The sequence below is a fragment of the Lepus europaeus genome, chromosome 5, assembly GCF_033115175.1.
Source record: "Lepus europaeus isolate LE1 chromosome 5, mLepTim1.pri, whole genome shotgun sequence".
NCBI classification, from domain to species: domain Eukaryota; kingdom Metazoa; phylum Chordata; class Mammalia; order Lagomorpha; family Leporidae; genus Lepus; species Lepus europaeus.
In genome coordinates, this window is record NC_084831.1 from 134,759,352 (window position 1) to 134,780,519 (window position 21,168).

A 21,168-nucleotide genomic window follows, 5' to 3' on the forward strand; every position below is an offset into this window, starting at 1 on the left:
AAAGAATGAAAAAAGACACACCATGGAAGTGTTAACTAAAAGAAACCAGAGCTGTACAGCTATCAGACAAAGTAGACTTTAAAACAAAAAAGCATTGCTGGAGATAAAGATGACCACTTCACAACAAAGAATGGTTCAATTACTAAGAATATTTAACCATTTAAAATCACCTAACAATATGCCCTTAACATTGTAATGCAAGGGGCATAGCAGGAAAAGCTGCCACCTGTGGTGCTGTCATCCCATAGGGCCACTGGCTCAAATACTGGTTGTTCCACTTTCCATTCAGCTCCCGGCTAATGTGCCTGGGAAAGCAGCAGAAGATGGCCCAAGTATTTGGGCCCCTGAACCCACGCGGGAGACCTGGAAGAATCTCCTTTACTCCTGGCTTCAGTCTAGCCCAGCCCTGGTCATTGCAGCCATTTGGAGAGTGAACAAGAGGATCAAAGATCTTTTTTTGTGTGTCTCTTCCTCTCTCTCTGTAACTCTGCCTTCAAATAAATAAAATAAATATTAAAAAATAAAATTATAATGTGAAGATTAACATGTCTGCATTTGGTACAGTAATGAAGATGCCACCTAGGATACCTGCATCTCATACCAGGGTGCTGGGTTCAAACCCCAGCTCTCTGCTTCCAATTCCAGCTTCCTGCTGATGCATACCCTGGGAGACAGCAGTGATAGCGTAAGTGTTTGGGTCCCGGTTAGAGGCTTCTGCTGTTTTGGAATCTGGGGAATGAACCAGCAAACAGAATCCTGCTCTTTCTCTCTCTCTCTTCTCACCTCCCACACCTTTTCCATTGCCTTTCAAATAAAACAACAATAAGTGAATTTGAAAGATTTTTAAAAATAGCATAACTGTAAAGAAAATAAACAAATGATCACTATAAGTAATCTTAAATTATTAAGTCAAAAATATATCAATACCATTTTAATATCTTTGAAAAAATATTAATAAGGTATATTTGGGCCAAGCAAATAGTTGGAATTAACAGGATGTATTAAAAAATTTAAAAGGTGCTTTAGGTTAATTCTTCTGTCTCCAGGGAGAAATATTCCTAAACTCTTTCTAAACAAAGGTCCCACCTTCAGTTTGGCTTGTGGTTTACTCACATTCATTTCAGGGCAATGGAATCTAATGATGCCAAGAGGATGAGATGATCCACAGGTAGTTTCTGCCTGAAATGACTTGGGCTTAAACCTTGGGATCTAAGATTGCTGGACACTGCCTTTTGTAAACTTAGCATCTAGTGTAATGTCATTCACCTAATCGAGTGATACTTTTATTTCTTAGTTTGATGAGGTAGCTGGCTTCCTGGTTGAGATTCAATAGGATTGAGGATTACTAAATTTAAATATGCACTAAAAACTAATGGACAATTTGTAGGATACTGGCATTATTTTTCAATGTTTTTAATAAATCTTACTATAGATATAAAGCTAGCAAAAGTAAACATTTTAATACCTCATTTATCATATTTCATATGCATGGGAAATATATATTTTATGTATTTGCAGAGAAAAATAGAGTTAAATGTTTAATTTGGTGTAAAAAATTTGAAAATTTTAAATCTGTGCATATGAGGGCCTTCAAAATGTTTATGGGATATTTTTATAATGAAAAAACTGCATGGATTTCAACATTTTTGCACCAAAATAAATTGATGTTTGAATTCCATTTTCCATGAACAAAAAAAACCCTCCTTGCATGTATATATATGTGTATGTGTGTGTATGATTCTTCCCATGAAATCTATCTCAATGTTTCTAGTTAAGGGTAATAAGTTTTTAAAAAGACATAATTGTACTATGTATCCATACCTAATAAATAGAATCATAAAGCATCAATTCATTATTAGTCAAAATTGAAATCAAATACTCTAACTCAATGACAACTAAAAACCTTTATCCATTTTATTAGAGGATATGTATAAAAAAGATAATCAAAGGAAATTAGAAAGCTGAGTCCAGTTGGTGAGTTAAATGGAATTCTATGGACATATATGGATAATTAATTGACTCATAATTAGTTGATAGGCTATGTGGAGATCAACTTCACCCATCTCTTAAACTACAGGTTTCCTCCAGAAAGAAAGGAGTGAAGCACGCAGTTGGTTTTTAAATTTTCCTTGACACTATACTCAGCTGAGAGCTAATCTGAATTATAATTATTATACAGAATATGTTTCTGGGGACTCTGATAGACACACAATATAATATACTTTTCATTTAAATGAAGCAATATATTTTTGAAACTTTTGAATTAGGAAGAAGTTTATTTAAATCACCAAAATGTTTGATTAAATAACTTATTCATAGTTATGAAAAAATCAGAAAAGAAAATGGTGACACAATTTAAGTCAGTCAAACATATAATGCTGCATATATTTTCATTAACTACACTTATAAAGTACAAATACTTCAAATCCATTATCACATAAAAATAGAATCCTTTGGTTCCTCTGGTTTTAAAGTCAATCATATTCAAGAGTAGTTAGCATATTGATTAGGTGTTTAATAGAAATAGAATGACTTTTAGAATAAAACACAGGTTTGGGCTGGTGCCGTGGCTCACTAGGCTAATCCTCTGCCTGTGGCGCTGGCACACCGGGTTCTAGTCCTGGTCGGGGCGCCGGATTCTGTCCCGGTTGCTCCTCTTCCAGTCCAGCTCTCTGCTGTGGCCAGGGAGTGCAGTGGAGGATGGCCCAAGTGCATGGGCCCTGCACCCACATGGGAGACCAGGAGGAAGCACCTGGCTCCTGGCTTCAGATCAGTGCAGCACGCCATCCGTAGTGGACATTTAGGGGGTGAACCAATGGAAGGAAGACCTTTATCTCTGTCTTTTTCTCTCTCTCACTGTCTAATTCTGCCTGTCAAAAACAAACAAACAAAAAAAAAAAAACAAAACAAAAAAAACACTGGTTTGTATTTACTTTCTAGCTGTGAGAGTGTGACCATGTTACTCAGCCATTCTTAAAAAAAAGAAAAGAAAAAGCCTACAGAATTAACATTTCCTTCAGAAAAATCAATTAAAATATAAAAATTATGATTGTTATGGCTATTATTATTTTCTTTTGATTGGGCCACATTATTAACCCTTACTCCCTAATTCATTAATTCATTTGGTTTTTTGTTTGTTTTAAAGAAAATCTGGGGCTGGAGCTGTGGCGTAGTGGGTAAAGCTGCCGCCTGCAGTACCGGCATCCCATATACGTGTTGGTTCGAGTCCTGGCTGTTTTACTTCCAATCCAGCTCTCTGCTATGGCCTGGAAAAACAGTAGAAGATGGCCCAAGTCTTTGAGCCCCTGCATCCACGTGGAAGACCCGGAGGAAGCTTCTGGCTCCTGGCTTCTGATCGGCACAGCTCCAGCAGCCATCTAGGCAATGAAACAGCTGATGGAAGACCTCTCTCTCTCTCTGTCTCTCTGCCTCGTTCTCTTTCTGTGTAACTCTGACTTTTGAATAAATAAATCTTAAAAAAAAAAAAGAACATCTAAGTTAATCTGAATATCATTGTGTAAGTAGAGTACCTATCACACTGACTGACATACAGTGTGTACCAATAAATGGAAACCATGGATATTTATTATTTATAAATAAAAGAATATGGTTGGCATTTCCTTAATCTCATAGACATTTACCATAAGATCTCATAACTATAAAAGGTTCCTATTTATCTACTAACTAATTTCCCCCCACCTATTTCACAGTTAAAATGAGAATCCTTGGTCTTCTTTTTTTATAAGGCACTCACTACCCCTGCATGACCACCAATGTATTAAAACCCACACTGGGCATCAGACCACCTCAAGAATTACAAAGGCCTAGTAAAGAAGGGTTAGTGAGGTTGTGGAAAGAAATACCATATTACTGTGGGGTCACTCAGATGTTAGGCAATCAACTAGTTATTTGGGTTGTAGACATCAAAAAACATTTTGGGGGTATTTTTCTTCCTTTCAAATTAAATAGTTGTGGAATATTTATACATTATAGCCTTAATTACACCATTAACACAAATTTTTAATTATTGCAACAATCATTCCACAAACATTAAAAAAAAACACAAAACAATACAAAATATAAGCCACACAAATCAGAGTGAACCCAAAATGACAAAGGAACTAAAATTTCATTGCAAATATAGTCTCAGACTCTTGTGAACTCATAACACAGAAATTAAAAGTTAAAACATCATTTTGCTAACAGTGAAAATCTATACATAGAAGAAAAATATGATCAAAAGTCTCTGTTTTCTCCACAGCCTGTTTTTCAGCTACATCTTCAACTTGCTCTCTTTTCTAAATCAAGACTGAGGAAAAGTCAGAGTGACAAATGTAGCTTCGACCAAGAATAAAGACACAGGCTGAGGGCACAACACCATAGTTTTTCTGCTTCACGGCAGGGGCCCCACGCAGTGGGAGAAGGAAGAGGGCAGGAATGCCTGCTGTACAGAAACTCTTCCTCCAGACATACCAGCTATTTTAACAAAGTCATCGCATTTATTCATTAATTAATTCAGCAAATTTTTATGAGACATGCCCTGTGAAAAAAAGTACTGTTTGAAGTACAACAGTCTTTTTTTGTTTTTGTTTTTGTTTTTGGCAGATAAAGTTAGTGAAAGAGACAGAGAGAAAGGTCTTCCTTCCGTTGGTTCACCCTCCAAATCGCCGCCATGGCCCTAACTACACCGATCTGAAGCCAGGAGCCAGGTGCTTCCTCCTGGTCTCCCATGCGGGTGCAGGGGCCCAAGCACTTGGGCCATCCTCCATTGCACTCCCGGGCCTATGGGATGCCGGCGCCACATGCAGAGGATTAACCAAGTGAGCCACGGTGCCGGCCCCGAAGTACAACAGCCTTTAGGAATATAGTAGCAAAAGAGAAGAGGGGTCAGACTTCCTATATCACAATTTATTAATATGATTTCCATTTTTTAACAGTACTCATAAAGTATTTCACATGGGCACCAGTTCAAGTCCCAGCTCCAATTATGATCCAGCTCCCTGGTAATGCACAGGGGAAAGCAGTGAAAGATGACTCAAGTCCTTGGGCCCCTGCCACGCAAATGGGAGACCAAGAAGAAGCTCCTGGCTTTGGCCTGGCCCAGGCCTGGCCTTTGAAGCCATCTGGGGAGCACATAGAGAAGCTCTCTCTTTGTCTTGTAACTCTTCCTTTCAAATACATAAATAATTTTTTTTTTTTAAAGATCATCATTTGAGAACAGGGAAGAAATGGACAAAGGAAAGGAAAGTTTTAAATTAGTTTTCATTAGTTCACTCAGATAACATAGATAAGATGGTTGTAATGGTGCAGTGCCATAGGAGACATAAAAATGAATGAGACAGAATGAAAGCAATCATTTTCTAGACCCTATCGATTCTCCTATGGTTGACTCCTCCGATTCTTTTTTTTTTTATGATTTATTTATTTATTTGACAGGCAGAGTTCCAGAGGCAGAGAGAGAGAGAGAGAGAGGTCTTCTATCCGCTGGTTTACTCTCCAAATAGCCATAACGGCTGGAGCTGGACCAATCCAAAGCCAAAAGCCTGGTATTTCTTCTGGGTCTCCTACATGGGAGGGGTCCAAGCACTTGGGCCATCTTCTATTGCTTTCCCAGGCTATAGCAGAGAGCTGGATTGGAACAGCTGGGACTCAATATGGTACCCATGTGGGATACTGGCATTACAGGTGGTGGCTTTACCTGCTATGTTACAATGCACCACCCCCCCCCCCGCCCCTGAATCCTCCCGTTGTTGGTTCAGACTAACTCTGAGCTTTCATCTTGCCTTGCTTTGTGACCTCAGCCGCATTTCCTGACATCTCTGAACTTCAACTTCCCCATCTGCCAAAGTGGAGGTAATAATAGTACCTTTTTTGTATGGTTTTTGTGGAGTTTAACTCAATGATGCATGCAAATTATTCAACAGCTTTCCTCACAGTTTAATAGCTAATAGCTATGATGTGTTTATCATTACTACTAGGACTCTACTCTTAATCCCACACATTCCTTCCTCTTTATACTTATGGCTACAATCCTAATTCAGGCTGTTATTTTACTAGTTAACCAAAGAGTATTTTTTATTTTTTTTTTAAGATTTATTTATTTATTTGAGAGGCAGAGTTACAGACAGAGAAAGGGAGAAAAAGGGAGAGACAGTGAGAGAGGTCTTCCATCCTCTGGTTCACTCCCCAAATTGCCACAATGGTTGGAGCTGGGCTGAAAGAAAACCAGGAGCTTCACTTGGGTGCAGAGGCCCAAGCACTTGGGCCATCTTCCAGTGCACTCCCGGGCCATAGCAGAGAGCTGGCCTGGAAGAAGAGCAACTGGGACAGAATCCAGCGCCCCAACAGGGACTAGAACCTGGGGTGCTGGCGCCGCAGGTGGAGGATTAGCCTAGTGAGCTGCGGGCGCCGGCCAATTCAATCCATTTTTTATGATACAGGTCAAACCCTCCACAAAGCTTTGCATAAGAAGTATCTTTTATTTCTTTTGAGTTTCTATTGAGCTTTTGATACTCACTACTTTTTTCCCCATAAGCCAAGTTTACCTTAAGCACCAAGATTTTTTTATATTCAGATATTCTTAGTTCCCAAATGACATTTATTTTACTAAGAATGAATGATGGAACATATGAGAATTTTGTACTTTTCTCCCCAGGAAATAGTCACTGCCTAAGACTGAGGATATCACTTTGTTATTCTGACTGATGAACAAATCACAGAATTTACTTAATAAAATTTCCAAAAATGTCATTAACATTGAAGTAGATTACTGAAAAAAATCTCTGTACTGTGAAAACACAAGACAGCAACAGGAAATTAGAAATTGGTACCATGGCTTACACATAATGTTTTAATAGTGAAAAAAAAAAATTACGAAATTGTTTTCTTACTTTTCTTTCCTACTGCCCAGTTGGCGTGCTGTATATTGATCTCCATAATCAATTAACACCAATTGTCGAGAAAAGACATTCACTTTGTTGCCAATAAATAAATCTTCCAAGCGCAGGTCATCATATTTGGTCCGCTTTAAAAAGGTGCGATGATTCTTCACATCATGCTAGAACCAACAGCAATATAATTAAAAAACAGTTGTCAATAGGAATGCTAATCTTATTACAAGATGGAAATTCTCCTTTCTGCCATCAGACAAGTTACATTCCATTTCTTCTTCACAGCAAGTACAAATCCCATTTTTTCACATTATAATTTTTAATTCCCTGATTTTAATTTTGGATTCCATGATCTAATCTAGTAATAATTTAAAAACCTCTTATTACAACTAAATATTTTTTTAAAGATTTATTTATTTTTATTTGAAAGAGTTACACAGAGAGAAGGAGAGGCAGAGATAAAGAGAGGTCTTCCATCCGATAGTTCACTCCCCAATTGGCCACAACAGCCGGAGCTGCGCCGATCCAAAGCCAGGAGCCAGGAGCTTCTTCCAGGTTTCCCATGCAGGTGCAGGGACCCAAAGACTTGGGCAATCTTCCACTGCTTTCCCAGGCCATAGCAGAGAGCTGGATGGGAAGTGGAGCAGCCAGGTCTCGAACCAACGCCCACATAGGATGCCAGCACTTCAGGCCAGGGCGTTAACCCACCGTACCACAGCACTGGCCCTACAACTAAATATTTTTAAAAAGAATTTTTTTTAGCCAAATCATTCAGTAAATTAGGGCCTATCAAATCCCAAAAAAAGATAGCCACATGTCCAAATTGCTGCTTTCTTAAGTACACAAAATTACAACATCAAATAGACCCATTCATTGAAGGCACTTCCAATGAGGGATCACAATAAATAAACAGGGCCCTCTTAGCTCAATCCTCTTCAAATTTTATTTTTGTAGACATAATATATTTCAATGATGGCAACATATTTGTGATGATGATAATCTTTAAATTATTTATTGATTATTGCTTAATCCAAAACATGAATAATCCCAGTTCAGTTTTCTAGGAAACATCTTATTTTTGACATTAAAAATAAAGGCAGTTATTCTATTGTATGGTATTATAATTAATATACAAAAACAATAAAATAAACACAAATATATATATATATACATATATATATATATATTTTAAAGTAACTTCAGGGGCTGGCACTGTGGAGTGATGTGTAAAACTGCCACCTGAGTGCTGGCATCCTATATGGATGCTGGTTCAAGTCCCGGCTGTTCCATTTCCAATCCAGCTCTCTGTTATGGCCTGGAAAAGCAGTAGAAGATGGCCAAAGTCCTTGTGCCCCTGCACCCACATGAGAGACCCAGAAGAAGCTCCTGGCTCCTGGCTTCAGATCAGCCCAGCTATGGCCATTGTGGCCAGCTGAGGAGTGAATCAGTAGATGGAAGACCTCTCTCTTTCTCTGCCTCTCCTTCTCTCTCTGTCTAACTCTGACTTTCAAATAAATAAATAAATCTTAAAAAAAAGTTAACTGCATAAAAAAAAAAAAAACTTATTCTTCTCTCTATCCCACCTGCCTCCCCTTTGCTAACTTTCACGCAAAAAAAAAGGTACATTTACCATTTCAACAGATCCATCCCCTGGGTAAAACAAAAGCTCATAGCGCCGAAGAAGTGAAGCATTTGGATCATACCACTCCACAATGAAAACGAATCTTTCACTGTAACTCTGTAAAGAAAAAGAGTATTATTTTAACACTAACAAATACTTCTGAATAAGTCACAAAAAAAGGAAAGCAAGGTCTACCAAAATATTTGCAACAAATAGACCTACTACTACCTTCTGACAGCAAGAATATCAGTATAAACTAATAGAGAAAAAAATTCTGAAAAACTAGCTCTCAATTTCATGAAGTTTTACCTCTCCTAATCTTAAAAATCTAGTACTACAAGAATATTGTCAGCAAAGTTATAGCAATCATCTTTTTCTCCTTAGAAATTTTGTATGACACTATCTAGCTGTAGAAAAAGTAGGAGAATGTGTTAGTTTAGAGCATCTGAGAAACAGATGCCAAATAAGCAACAATTTCATTAAGGGAGATTCTGGTAAGAGAAAATGGGGAGAGAGCCAGGGAAAACTGGGAAAGCTGACAGACCACAGTGCAACTCTAAGCCTCAGCGGGGAATAGAGGCAAGGAAGGCTAAGTGGAGTCATGCCTGATTGCTGTACAGTCTAAGGAAGGTTCAACAAGTTCACGAGGGAGTGCTTTGACTTCCAGGGGTTGAGAGGGTGGGCAGGCTTCAGTCGCTGGCTAGGAACAGCCTTGGGAAATAGGTCCTAAGCACACAAGCAGCAATGGGCTTCAGAGCACAGCAGCTGGGGCCCGGGTTCCTGTTTCAGGTTGTTGGAGGTTTGAGAAGTAAATTCTTAGGGTTTCCAAATAAAAAAAGACAAATCAAAGATTAGCCCTTGGGGTGGGCATCTGGCATAGCAGTTAAGACAATTGGAAAGCACACAGTATTGGTGTGCATGGGTTTGTGTCTGGGCTCACTTGAGATTCTAGCTTCCTGCTATTGTGCATCCTGGTAGACAGCAGTTAATGACTTAAGTACTTTGGTCCCTGCCATGTGGGAGACTCCGATTGAGTACCCAGCTCCTGATGTCAGCTTGGCCCAGTTCCAGCTGTGTGGACATCTGGGCAGTGAACTAGCAGATAGAAGCTTATCTCTATCTCTTTCTATCTTTCAAATAAATATAAATAAAAAATTTAGAAATATTAGTCCTTTTTCCTTGACAATTAAACAGGACCTCCCATTGATATATGTATCCCAGCCTAAAAGGTAATTCTTAATAATAAGAAAATGAAGGCATAAGGAAGAAAAGAATCCAGAAATTTTGTTGCTAATTCTTTTTATTATTATTTTTATTTTATTTTTTATTTTTGACAGGCAGAGTGACAGAGAGAGAGAGAGACAGAGAGAAAGGTCTTCCTTTGCCATTGGTTCACCCTCAAATGGCCGCCATGGCCGGCGTGCTGCGGCCTGCACACCGCGCTGATCTGAAGGCAGGAGCCAGGTGCTTCTCCTGGTCTCCCATGCAGGTGCAGGGCCCAAGCACTTGGGCCATCCTCCACTGCACTCCCTGGCCACAGCAGAGAGCTGGCCTGGAAGAGGGGCAACCGGGACAGAATATGGCACCCCGACCGGGACTAGAACCCGGTGTGCCGGCGCCGATTAGCCTGTTGAGCCACGGCGCTGGCCCGTTGCTAATTCTTGACTTGCCATCTAACACTCTGGTTAGAATATGCAGCTGGGTTCACTTCTATGTTAGTAACTGATTCATAATCTATAGTGGCAGAAATTATACATCTAGCTGTGTTTTGATTATATTCATAACCAAATATAAATGAATGACTTTTAAGACACTATTTTATTTTACTTGCAGTCATCCGAAAAGGCTTGTTAGACAAGAGAAAATAAATGTAAAATGAGAAGCATTATTGAGTTTTGTAAATGCCTTTCTTCATGTAGTTTTTCATTTTGAGTCTTAAAATCCAGTATTTTGAGTTTAGGGTTCAATGTGCATGCTAGTATTGTACTTTCCTTTTAATGAAAAATCTGTAATTTATTAAACTTTTCACTATCCACAGTAAAATATTCACTCAAATGCATAACTGAAATATTGCCTTCACTAAAATAAATAAAATTATAAAATGGAATAAATGATGACACACCAGCTCACTGAGGTGAGCTTGACATCCTTTGAGTTGCTGTAAACCTGAGGACATGAGTTGAATCTCAAGTCAAAATGGGCAAGAGACTTCTAACAGTCTAAGAAGCCTGCAGAGGAAGCCTACCAAGAGACAGAGAAGTCAGCAGAAATTGCAGCAATCTTACAGGGAAACTTAAATTCAAGTTTAGACTTTGAAAACATCCAAGATTTGGGAAGCAAAAATTCCGGAGAGAATGGAGTCCTAGAAGTTTCAGTGGAACTTCTGCTAGTCTCATAGAGTGTGCGAGAAAGAAACGAGAATCCAAACTCATTGAAGTGGAGACATCTGGTAAATACCCTTATCTTTATGTAGTGACTCCTGGAGTCTTAACTACACTCTAGAAGCAGAGGCAAAACAGTCCTTACAAAGTCTGAAACAAGTTTTCTGTTCACTGGTGCTTAGTCCTTGATCACACTAAAGTACTATTTTCCCCTTTCTTTCAATTTCCCTGTGGGAGACCCAGAAGAAGCTCCAGGCTCCTGGCTTCCACTATTTCGGAAGTGAACCAGCAGATGGAAGATCTCTCTCAGTATGTCTGTCTCTCCTCTCTCTGTAACCATGCCTTTCAAGTAAATAAAGTTAATCTTAAAAAAAAAAAAAAAAAAAAAGGCCAATAACGGAATTTCTGTTATTTGAAGAAATGAACTCCCAAGTCAATTCTTTTTCTTCCGTGTAAAAAGTTTTATCACTTCAAGTACAATTCCTATTCACACTTGTTTGAAATTAACATCCTGATTTACCTTTGCAATTTGGGTTACTCCTAAGGTCAAGAGATATATCTAGAGGTGTGACAGGGATACATCTGGACGTGGCACAAAAGGTCCTATGTGAGGCTATACTTTGCAATGATTTAAAAATCCCTTCCAAAATTGAAATTTAATTGCCATTATAATAGTATTAAGAAGCTGGACCTTTAAGTGGTGATTAGATTAGCAGGGTTCTGCTCTCATTGATGGATTCATGCTAGTTTGGGGTACTGTAGGAATGAGTTAGTTATTACCAGAGTGCATTATTTTATTTATTTAACTTATTTTTTATAGAAAGCTTTTATTTAATAAATACAAATTTCATAAATACAACTTTTGGATCACAGCGGCTCCTCCCCCCACCCCACCCTCCCACCCCCAAACCATCCCACCTCTTACTACCTCTCCCATCCCATTCCTCATCAAGATTCTTTTTTTTTTTTTAATTTTTTGACAGGCAGAGTGGACAGTGAGAGACAGAGAGAGAGAAAGAACTTCCTTTTGCCGTTGGTTCACCCCCCAATGGCCGCCGCAGCCGGCGTGCTGCGGCCCGCGCATCGCACTGATCCGAAGCCAGGAGCCAGGTGCCTCTCCTGGTCTCCCATGGGGTGCAGGGCCCAAGCATGTGGGCCATCCTCCACTGCCTTCCCAAGCCATAGCAGAGAGCTGGACTGGAAGAGGGGCAACCCAGACAGAATCCGGCGCCCTGACCGGGACTAGAATCTGGTGTGTCGGCGCTGCAGGCAGAGGATTAGCCTATTGAGCTGTGGCACCGGCAAGATTCATTTTTAATTATCCTCATATACAGAAGATCACAGAGTGCATTATTTTAAAAGTTATCTTTCTTGCATGTGTTCCCTTGCCTCTATGCCATGGAATATGCAACAATGTTCTCCCAAGATACCAGAGACCTCTCCGTCTCTAGAACCAGCGGGCAAATAAAGTTTTATGTATAAGTTACCCAATCTCATGTAATTTCTTTTTTTTTTCCAAAGACCCATTTTTATTTATTTGAAAGACAGAGTTACAGGAAAGGTACAGCCAGAGAGAGAGAGAGAGAGAGAGAGAGAGATCCACCATCCGTCGATTCACTCCCCATATGATCACAATGGCCAGAGCTGAGCCCATCCAAAGCCAGGAGCCAGGAGCTTCCTCCAGGTCTACTACGTGGGTGCAGGGGCCCAAGGTCTTGGGCCATCCTCTACTGCTTTCGCAGGCCATAGCAGAGAGCTGGATCAGAAGTGGAGCAGCCAGGACCCGACCTAACGCCCATACAGGATGGTGGCACTGCAGGCCAGGGCCTTAAACCATTGAGCCACAGCACTAACCCTTCATGTAATTTCTTCCAGAAGCAGAAAATGGACTAAGACAGCTTCCAACTACCTGCCTGACTACACATATGCATAGGGACACCCATACTTCTCAGACCAAATCATCTCAGAAATCAAAACAATTTTTTTTTAATTTGAAATTTTAAAAAAAAATTACTTTTCAACTTTGTTGAGCCAACCCAGAACATATCTTGATTCCTCTTTTTATTTTGAAGTGATGCAGGGGCTAGATATAATTTTGTTCAAATCCCTCAACTTGTAGATAAAGAAACTGAATTCAGGAGAACACAAATGACTAGCATTAGGTCACAGAGATAATTAATGCCTGAGCTAAAACTGTAAACTATACTTTCTACAACTCAGATTTTCCATAATACCAACCGTCCAGGGCCCACTCAACATGGAGAAACTAAAACTTCAGTAGTATATATGGACATCTCCATTTTTTTTTTTTTGCTACAGATGTTTTGATAAGGATGGTACTACTTGGTGATTGCAAGTATAGTCATTCATTCACTCTTCAATGAAGCTCTCAGCTTTTGTCAGAACTACTTTATAGAGAGCATTTAAAGATTACCCTTCATTGAAAAGAAACTGTTTCTTAAAAAGTCAAATCATTCTTCCTCTTTTGAACATGTTAAATTTATGCATAATAAAAGTTATAACTAATGTGCTCAACAAATCTTTTTAACGTTTTTAGCAGCTATTAACACTACAGCTGAGAAATGACAATGAGAATCAGCAGAAGGAAATGGACGTTTTCATGAACTGAAGTCCTCTAAAGTATAGCAAAATGCACAGTGGTTTGCAAATTGGTATATGATAAAGAACATCCCAATGATTACATAAACAATGGCTCAAATTGATATAGAGTAGAGAAACTACAAACAATGTATTATTAATCCTAACAAAAAGTCAGCATATAACAACATAGTGATGATTTTCATTGCCAAAGAACTTGACTGATAATGGCCCAAGTTTTCAATATTCAGTTTAAAATCCTTAGAACTGCTTTTTAGAAGGACATCCAAAAACAGGTCAAAAGTAGTTTTAACTGGGAAGTTTACAGTATGTAAGGGGGAAAACTAGAGAGAGAGAACTTCTCAATTTACACCTTTCTGAACTGTTTGACCACAATTGTGTTTGATAGCCCTTTTTTTGTTTAATTAATGTCAAAAAGGACTAGATTGTTCAACTTAAATTTTATTTGTTATTTTAAATACATTGAAAAACTCAACCCAGAGTGTCTTTAATAAAGATTAATTAAATATCTAACAAAGAATCAGTATACCTTTCTTCATATCATATTTCACATAGAACCTTTGAAATTCTCTTTCATTAACCATCCTTTAAAAACAGAATATACAGATAAAAAAGCAAAGAAAAAAGAGTATTGTATGAATGATGAGGAAATATACCAAGATATAAACAACAGTGGAATGTGGGTTGGCAGAATTCTGTAGATTATTTTTTCCTTTACATTGCTTGTCAATCTGTTCTCCACAGCTGGCACCATGGGTTAACGGGCTAATCCTCCGCTTTGCAGCGACGGCACACCGGGTTCTAGTCCCGGTCGGGGCACCAATCCTGTCCCGGTTGCCCCTCTTCCAGGCCAGCTCTCTGCTATGGCCCGGGAAGGCAGTGGAGGATGGCCCAAGTGCATGGGCCCTGCACCCGCATGGGAGACCAGGAGAAGCACCTGGCTCCTGGCTTCGGATCAGCGTGGTGCGCCGGCCGCAGAGGCCATTGGAGGGTGAACCAAAGGCAAAAAGGAAGACCTTTCTCTCTGTCTCTCTCTCTCACTATCCACTCTGCCTGTCAAAAAAAAAAAAAATCTGTTCTCCAGATTTATTATTTGCTTAAAAATCAAAGAAGAGCCCAGGAAAATAAATTTAAGCAATAATGTATTAACTATATGATTAAAAAGCCAGAGGAATATGAAAAATTACACTAAATCTTAATCTTCCTACTTTTCTATATTTTCTATAAGTATAAAACTTATAAAGAAAAAATGTTAATTTCATTTAAAATATTTTAAATGGCAGAAATTTTGGTTTGGAAACAAGACACTTAGATTTATTCTTAGTGTTTGTCTCATACAAAACTTATCCTAAACTTCTCTCATTCTATAGACTGAAAATAGAGGAGGAGGAAAAGAGAAAGAGTCCCAGATCAAATTACATTCTTAAGTAGCAACTGAAAGCAGAAAAAATAACAGAAGACAAATTCACATAACAAAGTAAGAGAGGAGAATCCTCTAGAACAGTACAGACCAGCAAGGGAAGCAGTAAACCCACTGAGAACAAATCTATAACCATGTTTGGGCATTATAGTAAAGAATAACCATTTATACTTTTTAGAAAAAAAGGCTTTTTTTGATGTGGTACCAAACTTTAAGTTTCTATAATGGAAAATGCTATTAATACAAATGTTTGAGAATTAAAAAGTCTAATGATCTTGTGTTACTAGACATGATAGTTATCTTAATGAGAAAGCCCCAGAGGCCTAAAGGGTTAAATACTTGTAAAATCCTACAGGTGCTTTCAAAAATACTGTGAAGTAAGCAAGTGCCTCTTGTTGGTTGATGAGTTTATAATTTTAAACATGGCGACTTAAAGTCTTTTGTCATCCACAGTTATATATGATTTGTTGCTCATAAAACTAAAGCGTTGTCGGTTCTGTGTTTAGCTGTCCTCCTATAAGTTCCTATGGTCTTTTTCCAGCCACTTCTATTGTATTCAGTACTTTGGGATGGCTCTGTAAACAGATGAAGCCAATAATGTATTAACAGTACCAACTGAGAGAAAGTATGGTTAACTGAGGTTACTAAAAACAAAAAAGCAATTCAAATCAATTGGCAATCTACAAAAAGAGTTAAAGATTTTAAAAGCTATTATTAAAATTGCTATATTGGTCTATTATGTTATGTTATATGTGTGTACATATTGTATGTCCACATGGGGAAATTTTATTAAGAGTTTTATTTTAAATGGCTTATAGATAAGATTGTCCATAAATTTAAGCTGCTAAAATCAATCAAAGATACATTTTAATTTGTGTGACCTGAATCTATGTATCATGTTTTAAACTTGTTGGTAGAAAGAAACTAAAAACATTTTATATGGTTGTGCTTAAGTTTACTGGTTAAACAAACTACACCATGTTAGATATTTAAGAGGTGTTTTCAAATACATGATTCTTAAAATTTATAGAAGGCATTGGACCTTCTGGTAAATGTTTTCTTAAGTTGTTATCTAATGGTTGAAATGGTTTGCTAAGTATTCATGTGATATTGCTATTGTCAGCAATCGATCTAGGACTTGCTCCCTCATTTCTCTATTCTAAGCCCAACTTGTTCTTTCATTTCTCTATTCTCTTCAAGGTAGGAAACTAGTTCTATTATGAAGGAATCTGTAGGACGCACAATTTAATCTTTAGACCTTATAAAAGAGATGGCTAACATTTTTCTGTAATAGCATAGCCAAAATAAGAACTTAAATAATAATCTCATAGCTAGATTCACTTCGCCATCAGCGAAGTATACAGTAAGTAGAAAAAAACCTCCCTTTCAGACCAAAGGGAAAGAAAGTTTTAAAGTGAGAATATAACTTTCCTCATGGGCATTGTCTACCTTAGAAAAACTACTACAGAACATGCCTGTGACTATAGACTTGTAGTTCAGGCCACCGAAGATTAGAGATGGGACTTGGGCACTCCCTTGACTTGCATCCTCTGGTCTGCTTTAACACAAACCAGGAGGAAAAGAAAGCTCGGCATCAGAAGCAATGGGTGGCAGGCCTATTAACGGCTGATCTGTACAGCGATCTATCCTCAAGGAGACCCAACAGGCCAGTCCACTGCAGTGGCTTTCAATGTGGTAAGCCTGGGCTTCAGCAGAAGTCAGCTTGTGAAGAGCCCTGGCAGCTCTGCCAAGAGTTGGATCACTGGAAATGGACCTGCCCTGGAGTCGAAGGATGCCTAGGTCAGAGCCACAGATCTTATTGGCTCTAAGCTGAAAAGCCCTTCACTCAGCCCAACTTCCAAAGTGACCACTGCAGCTGAGGGGATGGTCAAGTAGGGTCAGCAACATTGCAGGCAGAACTGTAAATTTCTTGTTAGAGATGCCACCTGCCTTTACCTGGCCAGCTCTCCTCCCAGGCCAGCCAAGTAATGAAAATCAACAGAGTGCCTTCCTCTAGGAGGTTCACACCTCCCTTAGGATATACCCCATGTGAGAAATAGATAGGTCTGTGCCTCTTAACTTACAAGGCCTAAAGCCCAACAGATTATTATCAAGCCCCTTCTGTCAGGTTCTATTTGCCTCTCAATCAGAAAACTTAATTGTAGCTTAGACAGCACCTTTCTTAGCTCCTCTAATAATGACTCTGTCCTTTGTTCTAGACCCTGTCTAGCGCACTTGGGCCTCATTCCTTTGTAATCATAACCTCTACTCTACCACCAATGGCTCTACTCCCAACCTGTGTGTACTGATGGTCCTCTTCCCCACTTAATGCTGTATAATTGTTCAAACCTGGTAAATGCCACTCTTAGGATCATTGGTTACTATCCTCACTCTGTCTTTTATGACCTTGTCTAAATATGATCAGAGTCGGCAAACTTGGAAGGCTTCCATAGCCTTGGCAACTCATGACGACAGCCTAGGGTGGTTACTGGAGCCATAAACTAGAGTGTCAATTTGTTGGGTCAACAACAGGAGCCACTGTGCACTTGCTCCTCATGTGGGATCTCTGTCCTTAATGTGCTGTACATTGTGATTTAATGCTATAACTAGTACTCAAACAGTATGTTTCACTTTGTATTTCTATGTGGGTGCAAACTGTTGAAATCTTTATACTAAATTGATCTTCTGTATATAAAGAGAATTGAAAATGAATCTTGATGCAAATGAAGGGGAGAGAGAGCGGGAGAGGGGAGGGTTGCGGGTGGGAGGGAAGTAATGGGAGGGGGAAGCCATTGTAATCCATAAGCTGTACACTGGAAATTTATATTCATTAAATAAAAGTTAAAAAAAAAAGAAAAAAAAAGGCTTTTATACAAGCCTTTTATATAAAGCACAGTGGCATATTTGAGTGTCTGTATGTTATTTTTTATTTTTGACAGGCAGAGTTAGAGAGAGAGAGAAAGAGGGAGAAAGGTCTTCCTTTTTCCATTGGTTCTCCCCCAGCCTGGCCGATCCAAAGCCAGGAGCCAGGTGCTTCCCCCTGGTCTCCCATGCGGTGCAGGGCCCAAGGACCTTGGCCATCCTCCACTGCACTCCCAGGCCACAGCAGAGAGCTGGACTAGAAGAGGAGCAACTGGGACAGAATCTGGGGTGGGCGCCACAGGTGGAGGATTAGCCTAGTGAGCCGCGGCGCCGGCCCTTCTCTATATTATATTAAACTCAGGTTCAACTTTTAGTTAGACATTAGCGAAAATAAAAACATGTGATATATATAAAGCCCAGTCCTGGAAATAAACCAACTACAATCAATAAGCTCCAAAATTCTGTGTGCTCAGTGTCCTCATCTGGAGAATGAAAAACATCATGCCTATTACAAACTTTATCAAAATTAATATGATTAAATTTGTTAAATGGTTTGATACCCAAAGTGTAACAGAAAACATAAGTATCTGTGTTGGAAACAAAATGAATAGTATTCAATAATAAGCAAAAGATAGAACTTTCAATATTGTTAATAAATCATCATGATTAATGATCAGAAATATATAAGCAAAACTAAAGATCCGAATTTCAGAGTAAGATGATCTCTCTAAGCTCCATTTCTGTAAGAATAGAAGTTAGAACTTGGGTTTTATGAGAAACAGAGTTCTATGAGTCAGCGTTCACTTGAAGAACTGAATAATAGAGTATTAAATCTCATGTCTGTAGTTTATACAGCATATTTCAATATTCTTTGAATTAATAAAATGCTTACAGATGTTCAAACTGACTCGTCTAAATCTAATTACATCTTTATATATAAGTGTAGTACAGGCCTCACTAATTGCATGTTGAAAAGGATAAGGCAAGGCCATTAGATTTTTATATACTATCTGATGCCTATTCATTGATTCAACAGATGGAGCACTAGTTACCATGCTAAGTACTACAGATGAATCCACAAATGACAAAGGTGATTAGAAACAAACTTCACGCTGGTCTTCACTGATCTTATGGTCTAGAAAGGGGGACAGTCAAACAATCACAGAACTACATTTTTTTGACAAAAACACCCATAGGAAACCACTTTATTATTGATTTCTAAGGAGAACTTAGATCTTCTGGCTCTAGATCAATGTTCTACTTTGTCATAATTGGCTCAGTTAAGACAGCTTACTTCAGTGTCTCTCATCTTATTCAAAATTCATTCCACACTGTTTATATAACCATCCATCAGAATGTGCTGTAAGGCACTTTATAATTTTTCTTTTTGATTTGCCTTTGATTGTATGCTACTTAAATGTAGAAAAACTTCAGATTGTTTTTCCAAACTTTGTTACAACTTCTAAAAAGGAAAAATGTCATTTTAAAATGTAACATATGAACCATGGAAAAGAAAAAAAAAAAAAAAGAAGAAGAAGACCTAAATGAAAGATCTGTGAGTGAGATCCCAGTGGAAAGAACGGGGCCATCAAAGAAGGAGGTACCTTTCTCTGAAGGGAGGAGAGAACTTCCACTTTGACTATGACCCTATCGGAATAAGATCAAAGTCAGCGAACTCTAAAGGCTTCCATAGCCAGGGCAACTCATGACTAGAGCCTAGGGAGATTACTGACGCCATGAACAGGAGTGTCAAATTGTTAAGTCAGCAACAGGAGTCACTGTGTACTTACATCCCATGTGGGATCTGTCCTTAATGTGTTGTCTAATGTGCAGTGCTAGTACTGAAACAGTATTTTTACACTTTGTGTTTCTGCGTGGGTACAAACTGATGAGATCTTTACTAATTATATACTGAATCGATCTTCTGTATATAAAGATAATTGGAAATGAAAAAAAAACAAACCTGGTGTTAAATCGGAAATGGCATAGAAAATTAATTAATTAAAAACTATTATGTAGGATCTCTGTCTTTAATGTGCTGTACACTCTTATTTAATGCTATAACTAGTACTCCAACAGTATTTTTTTTTCACCTTGTGTTGCTATATGGGGGCAAACTGTTGAAATCGTTACCTAATATATACTAAACTGATCTTCTGTATATAAAGAGAATTGAAAATGAATCATGATGTGATTGGAAGGGGAGAGGAAGCGGGAAAGGGGAGGGTTGTGGGTGGGAGGGAAGTTTTGGGAGGGGGAAGCCATTGTAACCCATAAGCTGTATTTTGGAAATTTATATTCATTAAATAAAAGTTTAATAAAAAATGTAACATATGAAAATGGTTGCCTAGTCATCTCCTGATAGTCATTTTTAAAAACAGTCATATTGTACTATGCACATACTGATTATATAGGTTTCTTCCATCTATTTTGAAAATATTTTCCCTTCTCTCAACTGCTTTTTTAGTTTTTAAAGCAACATAAATGATAATGCTCTTTCGTGAAACAGGTAAACTTTACAAGTCATATGCAGGGGTCAGCATTGTGGTGTAGTGGGTAAAGCCGCCACCTGCAGTGCCTGCATCCTATATGGACAATGGTTAGAGACCTGGTTGCACCACTTTCAATCCAGCTCCCTGCTTTGTGCCTGGAAAAGCAGTGGAAGATGGTCCAAATCCCTGGTCCCCTGCATCCACGTGAGAGACTCAGAAAAAGCTCCTAGCTCCTGCAGACTGGCCCTGGCCATTGCAGCCATTTGAGGATTGAACGAACCAGCAGATGGAAGACCTCTCTCTCTCTGTCCCTCTCTCTGTCTGGAACCCTGTCTCTCAAATAAACAAATAAATCTTTAAAAAAAAAAATTCCCTCTTTGCATATACTCCTTTAGCCTCCACCTTTTTACTGTCCACAACTATAAAATTTTTGAAAGAATTATCTGTGCATATTATCTCATCAATTCATCTCATATCTATCTGTCTAATGTTTCCATCAATACTACCATTCCCAACCTATTTAAAACTTGTACTTCTACTCCCCCTGAAATAGGGTTCCTATAATGAACAGTAACCTCCACATCTTTAGGTCTCATCTCACTTGACCTCAGAAGCATCTGACACCATGATTAATCTCCTCCTTGAAACACTCATCTTGTTGGTTCCTTGATTTCATGCTTTCTTCTATTGCTACTTTTCTGGTTATTCCTTCTCTGTCATATATTCAGGCTCATCTTCATCTAATTGGCCATTAAACGTTGGCATCACTATAGAGTTGGTTCTGGGTTTTTTTCCATTGCTTGAGGTGGTTCATATCGGCTTGCTCGAGGTAATGACTCAATTTTCAGGATTTTTTTAATGTGGTTGTTAACTTGCAAACAGC

The 21,168-nt window shown here is 38.6% G+C and overlaps 1 protein-coding gene across 3 annotated transcripts in view; it reads right to left on the reverse strand.

The window, feature by feature from the left end:
* Positions 1-21,168, reverse strand: part of NME7 (NME/NM23 family member 7) — a 244,804-nt gene that overhangs the window by 183,719 nt on the left and 39,917 nt on the right. For 2 of the 3 annotated variants that reach the window (XM_062192716.1, XM_062192717.1), the window contains exons 2-3: positions 8,521-8,628; positions 6,891-7,057 (exon numbers count right to left, since the gene is read on the reverse strand). In XM_062192716.1, coding sequence (XP_062048700.1) covers positions 6,891-7,057; positions 8,521-8,628 — 275 coding nt within the window. The remainder of the gene's footprint in view (positions 1-6,890; positions 7,058-8,520; positions 8,629-21,168) is intronic. The other variant, XM_062192718.1, reaches the window with a different exon arrangement.